A 12206-nucleotide genomic window follows, 5' to 3' on the forward strand; every position below is an offset into this window, starting at 1 on the left:
TATTTTTATTGTTTTAAAATTTTATTTATTTATTTCATTTATTATTTGTCATCTAATATCTTATTTGTTTATTTTATCTTTATCTTATTGTATTTGAATATATTTTTAGTGTATAAATTTTATAAGAACTACTTTGTAAAAAATTAATTCATATTTTTTGTGAAATAAGATTGACTTTACTCTTTTTATTTGGTTGACTACTATCTTAACAATTATGAAGTTATTGTAGATTAATAATAATTTGATCACATCAACCATATTGTTATCAAATTTAACAATTATGAATTTACTATAGGTTAATAATGATTTGATCGTGTCAACCATATTGTTATCAAATTTGGTTATTTTCAATAGTTTATATAATTTTATTATTAGTGATCGTTATTGAATGTAGTTTGTTTTATTACAACCATATAATTGAATTCTAAAATGTATTTATAAAATTTTAAAAATTAAATAATAAAACAATTTATTTTAGTAAAGTTAAAATATGTAAGGAAATGTATAAACCAGAACTAGTTATGGTTATCTACAGTTTTTTGCAACTGCCAAGTTTTAATTGCTTTCATGTAACCACAATATGCACTTCATGGGCATTTTCCTTTCTCACCTATACATCTTAACCTCACTCGTCTTTTGTCATTCTTTACGAACTTTATATTTCTCCCATTTTCAAGTGCATAGCTTTTGATGGCTTTTAAAAGTTCCTCCTTTTTCAGTGAAATAGGTCCCCACTTCCCATTTATAATCAACCATTGTCTTGGGCATTGTAAAAGTACCAAAATTTCCATACCCCTCTTCATCACTATCTACTACATCACTCATATATTCATCATATATCCATTCATCATCCGACAACCCCCTGACATCATCCTCCACGTTAGTATCATACTGTTTGTTCACTTCTAGTCAAGAAGCAGTAGATTTCCCACGTGAAATAGATTCAACCTCAACTTCTACAATACTAGACCACTCCTTATTACCTAGTTCATCATCTATATCACAATCAATACTAACATCTAGTAGGTTGTCAGTACTTTCATCCATGCTATCATCAGGTCCAGACTCAGTCCAAATGTGAACATCACCATCTTCTTCTATCTCAGTATGCCCCACACCTTGATATTGTACTTCTTCCTCCCTTAATTGAGCCTCAGCTTCAACTTTACAATGAACTCCAACATCCCTTAATTCACCCTCAACTTTAGCTTCACACTGAACTCCATCATCCCTTAATTCACCCTCAGCTTCAGCTCCACACTGAACTCCATCATCCCTTAGTTCACCCTCAGCTTCAGCTTCACACTGAACTCCATCCTCTTTTATCTCAGGCTCACCTTCAGCTTCACACTGGAAACTGTCACTTAAAACAACACCAATATTAGCCTGAGTTCCCTCTTCCCTTATCTCAACATCACATTCACCTTCAAGTTCAATAACATCTCCCAAAACAGCAACTCCACCTTCATATTCACCACCCTCTCCTAAAACACGTGCACCACCCTCCTCCTGTGTGTCAGGTTCATCCGAAAAATACTCCAACATTTCAATCACCTTGGGTTCAGACAATGAGTGTTCCACAAATAAATGAACTTCACCATTTAGTCTTGTGATATTAACCATATGCGTTACACCATTGTCATCACACAAAAGCTGCAGTCTGTCATCTAATATTGAAACACCTCCAACAAAGAACCATAATTTATTCTCTTCAACATACTCGAGCCCTTTTATCACGCTTAAAACAACAAAGTAGTTCCACATGTATGGGTCAAACGATAACCTAGTACTTTCCCCATATTTGTACCGCAACTTCCCATCACTTATGAATTTACCTCCATGGTGAAAAAACACCTCAATTTTTTCGTCCATCATGCAAACACGTATACAAATAGATACATAAACCTATATATGAATCAAATACCGACAAAAAAATGAACATATATTAAATACAAAACACACTAAAAAAGACACTCCAACAACAGTTTAAACACGAGGGACCACAACACAAAAGCATTTACACATGGTGGGCCAACAAAAGCATATTTAAACACCTTCAACCCATAATCAATATTTTGCTTCCCCCAAAACACACAACACACATAACCAATATTCTGGTTCCCCAAACCACAAACACCAGAACATGCACCGAACAATTTATTCACAAATTCACATGCTATAGAGAGAAACTCACCTTCTTCGCCCTTCTATTTAAACCAACGCGCTATTCAGATGAACGAACACCTCGATTGCAATTCGATTCCAGCAACTTCTCCCTCTTCTCTTCTCTTCACTTCGCTTCTCTTCGCAGAAAACCCTAGGTCATTTGTGTTTCCCCCAAATCAATTTTTTGACCCTCTCTTATTCTACCTAATTAACTTATTCAACAAATTTAACTTTTAACACATAATTACTTATGATCAAGCCACGTCAGTAAAAAATAACACATCAACATGTCTAGTCATTGTTCACTTAACAGTCATTAACGGTCGTTAACAATTATGGCTAAATTGTTGCTATTTTTCAAAATTAAAGACCCAATTGAGTCAAATAAAATTTGGGGGACCTACTTGAGATTTCGCTACAAATATGAGAACTTCTGGAATGATTTAACCAAAACTAATTCTCCTTACTAACTAATAGAAATAGTAGTGAAAACATATGTGTTATATGTGATGCCATATTTTTTTATTATAAATAATTAATTTAATCTTAAAAACTAATTAAATTTAATTTAACACCATTTAAAGGGGTAAAATACAAAAATGCAATTATTTTGATTTAAAATAATGATTGATAAAATTGAAAATAAATCATGTACATGAAAAAGAAAAAGAGAAATTCCATCTATATTTAAATATTTAGATACAATTGTATAGACTAGTGGAACGTTATAGTCGTCATGTCATGTGTCTCTTTTTTTAATGTATGTAATTAACTTCATTTAAAAAAAGAATTTTAAATTTAAATAAACAGCCGCGAAAATATTACTTAAAATAGTAAAACAGTAAGATAATTATTTTATATAAAGAGCCAAATTTAAATAAACGGTCACTTAAAAATGAAAATTGTAAAATAATATTTTAATTTAAAAATGGTTATTTAAAAAATAAAATTAGGAAAATAAATTCTAAATTTTAAATCTCCTTGATTCACTTCAACTTAAGATCATATCAGTTCTACTTTAACTTAAAATTATATGAATTATAATTCAAGTGTAACTCAATAACATACAATATTTTATCATATTTAATATTTTTTTAGTATATCAAAGATTTCACACATAAAAATATATATTAAAAAAAGTTCAATTTTAAGTTACAATTACTATTTAATAACATGATGGAGAAATTTCTTCTCATAACGAATGAAGATGTGAAGTTATAATTTTTATTAGATATTATACACAATTAATTTTGTATAGTAAATGTTATATTTACTAAATATAATACATTTTATACTTTATTACATAGTATCAAATATTTGAATTTTTATATAAAATTTAAGTATAATTAAGTTATAAATTCCTTAAAAATTTAAGTATTTTTAACTCAACTTTTTGTTATTTTTTTTATTGAGCATTCAAAATTTTTATAATTTTTTAATGAGTGATGTAATTCTTATCTTATCGATCAATTTGTTTATGTATCTTCGAATATTAAGAAATGTAAAATTTTATGATTTGGAAATTTTGAATTTTCAATAAAAAAATATAATAAAACTTAATTAAAAATTCCAAAGTTTATAAGAGAATTAAAACTTAAAAAACCTTAATTTTATATATACAAGATACAAATGCTCATGATACTCTATTGCTAGAAAACATTATAAAAGTATTCAGATATATTAAATACTTTATGAAATAAGCAACGTTTTTTTAAAGAAATATCTCCATTCTCTTCATCTTCTCTTTGACTATTTCCAATCTATTATACAAATATAATTAAAATTATATATTTTATTTTCACAGTCACGACACGAAGAATGTTAGTAAAGTTTGTTTAACGCTCAAATTTTTAAACATTTCCGTTATATTTATTGGAGATAGTGCATATAAGTTTAAATATAAAAATATTTCAAAAGTAACATTAACATTAGAATAGTTAAAGATTGTTTATATTAAATTCCATTAATTAAATTTTTTATATTGAGTGTTATATTCATTAAATACAATATATTTATTGCTTTTTATACATTTAATTATTTTTTATTAAACGTTTAACTTTTAATTTTTTCATCGAAATGATTTCATAATATTTTAAGCATTGCAACAAAAGATTAATTTGTTCTTGGAAGTAGTGGTTTTGGCCTCCCAAACACCTCGCAAAGCTTTTAAAGTGAAGGATTTTGGATACTCATGTTTTACTAAGTGGAAGGTTAAAATATATATATATATATATATATATATATATATATATATATATATATATATATATATATATATATATATGGTTCAAACTTTATTATTTTAGTCATATTATTAATTTTTTTAATTTACTATTCTTTAATGAGATTCAAATAATTAACGGTTATGAGTAGTAACGATGTCATTTCATGTTTTTTTTTTTTTGTTTTTTATTCATTTATTTATTTAACATTTTAACTTTTTATTTATTTTTCAAAAAATGTCCATGTGTTAACCTATAACGTGTCACATGTCAAAGTCAATATTTTATATTCGATTTGGTTCAATATTCGTTATTTTTGTTCAATTTAGTCCAAAATTTTTTAAGATGATGTTAATATCAAATTTAATTTTTATATAAATGTTATAATGATGTTTTTGTTAAAATTCACATTTTTATTAAATATTTTGGTTTAGGGTTACAATTAGTTTAATATTAGAACGAGAATTTTAAGGATGATGACTAATCTTAAAATTTTAGATATAATTTTAAACTAATTGTAATCTTAAACAAAAAATATTTAATAAAAATGTGAATTTTAACAAAAGCATAATTATAACATTTATATAAAAATTTAATTTGATATCAATCTGGAGAGGATACAATTGCTCAATTTTAAACAAAATTATGATCAAATTGAATAAAAATAACAAACATAGAGACTAAATTGAATATAAAACATTACACGTGGTATTCGTTTGGGTTGACATGTAGACATTTAAAAAAAAACAAAAATAATCCTGAAGTGACATGTGACAATCATTGTTCAACACCGTTAATTATTTAAACGACGTTAGCAAAAAAATGACCAAATCGAACAAAATTGATGAAAATTGAGACTTAATTCATAAAAAAACAATATTAGTACTAAAATGACAAAATTGAACGAAAATAGGGACCAAATGTATATTGTAAACAACGTTAGTAAGAAAGGACCAAATTGAACAAAATTGACGAAAATTATGACTTGATTGATAAAAAAACCAATATTAGGACTAAAACGACAAAACTGAACGAAAATATGGATCAAATTGTTTAACACTGTTAATTATTTAAACGATGTTAGCAAAAAATGATCAAATTGAACAAAATTGACAAAAATTGGGACCTGATTGATAAAAAAACAATATTATGACTAAAATGACAAAACTGAACAAAAATAGGGACCAAATGTATATTTTAACCTAAATATAAAGTCCTAAAATTTAAAATAATTATTATCTTATAACTTAGTAACATATTTGTATAAAATTTAAAATAATTATTATCTTGTAACTTATTTGTATAAAATGTATAATAATGATGGAATTGAATTATAATTTGATTGCTTGGAAAATTTGGGTGTTTTGTTGAATGCATATTCATGGAGATACATTTGTTTTATTTAGAGGTTGTAACTGGTTTTGGATTATTTCTAACTCGGTATAATTGAGTTTGGTTGCTCTAGTATGTTGGGCAGCGGCAAAACTACAAATTTTGAGCTTTTGTTCGTGCAGACTTGCTAGGTGAGTAAACGGCTCGCTTAGCGAGTGCTAAAACTAATTTTGACAGAGAGTTTTCCTCGTTGGGCGAATAATTTTCTTTGGATGAGTGGATTTTCCAGCTCTGAGTCATCTCGAAAAATTTTGAATTCCTTCTTCGATAACCGTCAGATCGATCTGAAATTTTTACAGCAAGTCCTAGACATATGATGCTTTGTTTTGACCGTTGTAATCTTTGTTTTAAAGTATATAGTGAGAGCAATTTTTCTTGTAAGGTTTCCGTAAATTAGGTTATTGACAAGCTTTGACCTTTGTCACTTGCGTAGTGCATAACTTTTTTGTATAGGTATCCAATTGGATTGATTCTTTTTGTATTAAGTTATTGATTCAATTATCTTTGATTTGAATGTAAGAACATATTGCAATTTTGTACAAGTTGCGGTTTTATTTTTAAAACCCCAAACCGATTTGCACACACACACACACACATATATAGTAGTGTTGTTAAGTTATTGTGTAAATTACTTGATGATTATGTGAATGTGTGAGAATGATATAAACTTTTGGAATTTAATGATGTATGAAACTGTGAATTGTGTTACATAATGATGATGACCTTGTTAATGGATATGTGTTGTATATTGATGATATATAATGTATGAGACTTATTTAACTGTGAATTGAGAGTGATGAATGGATTTTTAAGGTAAATCCTTTTAAAGTATGTGTGTTTTGGTGTGCATTGATGTAGGGACTCATAATTTGAAAGTTTATAGGTTGTGGTTGGAAGAACCATTTGTAGTTCTAGGAACCTGTATAGGATTAATCTTGTGTGTGTGTGTGGGGGGGGGGGTTATCCATGGTAAGTGCCAAAACTTCTAAAATGTTGGTTATCCGGATAACCGAGTCTAATGAGTCTTCTACGTGGCTTGTTGCTTATAATGGTGTGAATTACTCAGCTCCCTAATATGATTTGATTTATGATTAATGAAACATTTGTTTTTATATTAGCTTACCCTTTCTTGTGTGTGTTTCTTGTCTTGTTTTTCTTCTTTTGCAATGATCACCAATGTTTGATGTTGTTCTTTTGCAATAATCACCAATATTCCAATATTTGGTATGAGCAGATGATGATTTAAGTATTGACTTCCCTGACAATGACAGTGCAACGTTTAGACCTTAGTTAGCATTTTGCTACTTGTTATCTTTAGAAAAACTCTATAGTTATTACTTTCTTTTAACTCACTGAATTTGAATTTAAATTACTTTTTGAATAGTAACCGTATAAAATTCTAATCGGTAATTTTGTTCTATTATTTTGGGTGTTACAACAATAACAATTCAAAATTATCTAATGTGATATAAAATTTAGGATTTATATTATAGTTTAAATTGATTTGATGTGTTGAGCAACATTCACAGTTAAAAATAATCTATTTTGATAAATTGTTTAGTACGGTTATAATTTAAATATATGACGTTGAACAATATTAACAATTGAAAATTAATTAATTTGTTTTGGTACAAATTTTTAATTAAGATTATGAACAATATTAGTGATTAAAAAATAATGTTTTGATTTTGAATTAACTTAAATATGTATATTGATATAAAATTTTGGATTAAAAATATAATTTAATTATGTTATATATGGAACAACATTAGTCATTAAACCTCCTCCTTTGTAACTTTACAGATTCAAAATTCAGGATATTTGGAGTTGAGTATCAAGAGTTTATGAAAAAATCTATAAATATCATAAAATTTTAAATTTATTTTAATAATATTTTCTGTCTGTATAATTATTTAAATAAGGTTTTTCTAGCTTTCCATTTTACATAACAATGCGTTGGAGAGAATAAATTATAGATGGATTACTTTTAAAAAATTATAATGGATTCCATTTTAAAAATTATAATAGAATTTTTTTTTTCTATGTTTAAGACTGCTAGCTTGTGCACAGGGATGAAGAAGAATTTTAGGAAAAAAAATTAATTTATAAACTAAAAAAGTAAATATATATTTTAAATTTATCTAACATCAATAGAATCAATTTTACCTTTTAGAGTAAATTTTACGTTGTACAATATAAATTATAATATATTTTAATAATTTTTTAGATTAAGTGATTTAAGTATATAAATTAAGTTTAATAGTTAACTAATTTAAATAATAATAATAATGAAATAAAAACTTTTAAAATTATAAATAAACAAATAATATAAGATAATTCTGTTTTTATTTAACTTTTGCTATTTATTATTTTTATATATTATTTAATTAAATTATACTTGGTAATTGAATTTATAAATTACTTAAAAATGTATTAGTGGATTTCGTTTTAAAAAGTGGAAGAAGATGTTTTCAGTGAATTTCTCAAAACTTATGAGATGTGATAAATATGAGATAGGATATAGTATCAAAGTCAATAAGAAAATATGGCTACTTTGTAATCTTAGGTTGCATTCTTGCAAGCAATTTCAGAAAATTTAATTGCACACAGAGGACACAGACTTCAACCAAATTAGGTTTGAATTCTCAAATGCTTGGGTTTACAATCTGATAACAAAAGTTAAATTCTAAATTCATGGTGTTATCACATTAACTGCTAATTGTCTTTAACTCAAAAGAGTGTCCACAATAAGATTCCAGTGACTGGTGAAAGTTTCATTTACTTGTTGCGTTTGGCAGCACGCCTTCCTTGGCCCTTCTTTGGTGGTCCTTTTCCTCGTCGCTTCAACATTTCAAGCTTGGATAGACGTCTAGAAAGAACAACATAACAAATGATGCTGAATCAGTGGAAGTCTATGTAACATGTGAAGTGACCAGAGATTCTGACTGTAACATTAACAGACTTGTACAACTTGATGCAAGACAACATAGTCATATTCACATGAAAATCAAAAACAAACATCACCTGATTTAAATATCAAGTTTTCACATCAGAAAGAAATAGGTTCTACTAACTCAAACTTAACAGACATAGTCATCAGCCATCACCATCTTCAGTATAAAGTTTATTTCTAAGGTTGCTTAAACATAATATAGTTTGCATCAGACCTGCAGTTTCTACATTTCTATTTTGAAAAGCTGTAAACCAAGTTCAAAGGCATACAATGCACAGGAGTGACAAACATATATACAAAATGGACCAAATTTTAGATGGTAAAATTTCACCTTCAGAGTGGAAACAATCGCACCAACAAAACAATAGACTAATAATATCCAGGTATTCAGAGAAGAAGAGGGGTGTTGACAAGACACTCTTTAACTCATTCCTTCTAACATATTTCTCACTGTTAATATAAAAGTTAAAAATCAAGGTGAAGACTAAGTGCGAAACCTACATAAAACTTATACTTCTTAATCAATTTCAGCTAATAATAAAAGTAGTTGCAGACATTTGTCATGTGTCAACAAATTTTGGAATTCATACCAAATGCAGAACATCTAAAGTTGATAACCCGTCCAATCAAACGTGCAAACATATTTTCCCATCTACTCGGATTAAAGGAAACACAGAATGACAAAAACTCCATACCAAAACCCTCAACAGAAAAAAAAAAAAAAACTTGATAATACCGTTGCATTCATTAATCAAGATAAGAAAACCCCATAAACTCTCACATGCTACAAAACCACAGGAAACTAGAGAAATAACCAAAACGGAATAACACCATCAGAGAGGCATAAACACAAACAGATGGTGGGCATTCCCATGCGGGCGCGTGCAAGCAAATTACGATGGATAACAAAGTGAGATAGAGCTGTGAGAGAGAATACTCTTGTTCTTGACGAGCCATGACAAGAGGGTCGTCTTTATTGATGTCATGAGGGTACCACTGAGCGACTTTTTCACCGAAGAGCTTCATGCGGAGAATCTTGTGCGGAGATTTCTTGCCGGAGGGATTCAATTGGTGGCCGAAGATCCTTGCTCGTGCTTCCGGCACTCCTTGATTGATCGCTGCAGCCAACATCTTCTTCAAAGCCATCTTCGTTTTCTGAGTCTCTATGCGTCTCAGAACTGAAAAGGAATGAGATGGAGACCACGGGGTTTAGTGGGATCATTTTGTGCCTAATCACATTTTAACCCCTTGAAAATATATATTTCTAATAGTACCCTGTCATGAAATTTTTGTATTAATAGTGAAAAAACATGCACATGTTTACATTTTTATAATAAAACATAATGAAATTATAATTATAAAATAAATATAAATAATTTTTTCATAAAATTTTATTTATTTATTAAGTTCATAATTTTTATTTATTTAATTTAAAAAATAGATAAATTTAAAAACATGATTAAATTTAAAAAGTCAGTTAAATTTAAATAAAGTCATATATAGATGCCACCTAGTAGGTTCAAATAAAGTCATAAGTTTCTATATGAAAAATATTTTTATTACATACTTCAAAGTGTGTATCATTATAGCATTCTTTTCCTTGTGTGAACTAAAACAGTAAAAATAATAATAATTAGTAGCTTAACCTATAGAATATAATAAAAAAAGACATGAAAAAAATCTTAAAAAGTAGCATAATTTTTAATATATATATATATATATATATATATATATATATATATATATATATATATATTAATTAGTTAATTGTGTAGTAAAAGGGAAATGAAAATAAATAAAAAAATTTTAAAAATCTAATAAAAATTATCAAAAAGGTCAAACAAATCAAAGAATTATTTTAAAAAAATAACATATTTATTAATTAATAAGATAAAGAATATTTTGAAATATTTAAACCTAAATATATTTTCACACATCAAAAATAACATGAAGGGAGGATTTGCATAACATTTGGTGACCATAAAGTCAAATCTTTTCAGGATTCTTAGGTATGTTTAGAAGCTTTTTTTTTTAGTTGAAACTTTCTTCATTTTTCTTTGAAGTTGGGAGGGGACAATATCTTTGGGGCGTTCCAAATTCCAACTCCATCTTTTGTTCTTCATTTCTCTTAAGTTTGGAGAAGGGACAATATCTTCATTGGTGCATTCCAACCTTCAACTCCTGTTTTTGTAAATTTTGTACTCAAGTCTCAATGAATTCAGATTTGTTTCCTTTGTCAGAATCATCTACTCTTCCTTGTTTACTTGACAGTTTAGATTCGTTACTCTTACACCACTTTGTTCTACTTTTGGTTTAAATATAGATTTTTAGTTCCTGCTACTTAAATCCTGTTTTGGTTATAGTTTTCGTGATTGTTTCCACATTATATATTCATGCCCCTAAACTCAATTACACATTTCTCACTTTTCCAATTCTTACATTTAGTAAGGTTTTCTAGTTGGTTAGTTTTAGGAACTTAAATTATGCACTTGTTATTTTTGATAAATTTCAGTTTTAATGTTCAATTAGTACTGTATCAAACTTTTTTCCATGTTAATACCATGATTCCATCCATATCACATCATATAAACACATTCAGCATCACATCTCCCACAATATACTTTACTGCCAAGCTGATGCTGTCATGCTAGTTTAAGAACTTTTGCTGCCAGATTCAGTTTTAAGTGTGATTTAGTGAATTCTGCATTATTTTCCAGTCATGCATTCATTTCATGCATTATTTTAGTGATTTAAATTTGTTCCAACCATTCTTTTTTCATAATTCACATTGTTAGTTCTTAGGAATTTTGTCAAACACCTTGTGAATACTCAGTTTTCTCTTAATCATTTTATCAAACACTTCGAGTTTTAGCATCCCTGCATTGTTTTAGGTAGTTTTAAAGTTCATAATAGGTTTATTATCATTTTTCAATACATTTGATGCATTCTTACATGATTTTCATGCATTATAATTCATTCTAGAGATTGAAGTGAAACCATTCACAAACCATGCATTCTGTCGGGGTTTAATTAGAGTTTTAGATATTGGTTCATTTATCATATGCAGAGCATTTAAGGACTGTTATAGTGTTGTTTAAAGTATTATTTCACATTCCCCCATTATTCTATGTATAATTCAGATTTCACACTCTCCAATCACTCATCATTTACTTGGATTGATACCTTAATTGATCCTTACATTACATTAATTGTTAGTTTTTGTCGGTGGAAAGAGTTGAATCTACAATCTCTTTCATTCTCTTTTATAAACTTATCAAACCAACTTTATTTCTCAAATTGTTAGTAAGAGGATTGAAACCACGACTATTAGGAATTTATAATCCTTCTTTCCATACATTTTCCATGATCTCTTCATACTCTAGTCTTATTTACTCAGACATAATAATAAATGTTAAAACAATCTTCTTAATTCTTCATTACAAACCTTCATATTCTATTTCAATGATCGTCAT

At 27.7% G+C, this 12206-nt stretch overlaps 1 protein-coding gene across 1 annotated transcript; it reads right to left on the reverse strand.

Annotated features, from left to right (window-relative positions):
* Positions 1-8330: 8330 nt before the first annotated feature.
* Positions 8331-9947, reverse strand: LOC114166331 (28S ribosomal protein S33, mitochondrial). The gene is made up of 2 exons (XM_028051043.1): positions 9671-9947; positions 8331-8649 (listed from the first exon to the last, which is right to left on the reverse strand). The coding sequence occupies exons 1-2, from the start codon at positions 9877-9879 to the stop codon at positions 8559-8561; spliced, it is 300 nt and encodes a 99-aa protein (XP_027906844.1). The 5' UTR covers positions 9880-9947; the 3' UTR covers positions 8331-8558.
* Between the last annotated feature and the right edge of the window lie 2259 nt (positions 9948-12206).

This window comes from Vigna unguiculata, chromosome 10 (genome assembly GCF_004118075.2).
Source record: "Vigna unguiculata cultivar IT97K-499-35 chromosome 10, ASM411807v1, whole genome shotgun sequence".
Taxonomy (NCBI): Eukaryota; Viridiplantae; Streptophyta; class Magnoliopsida; order Fabales; family Fabaceae; genus Vigna; species Vigna unguiculata.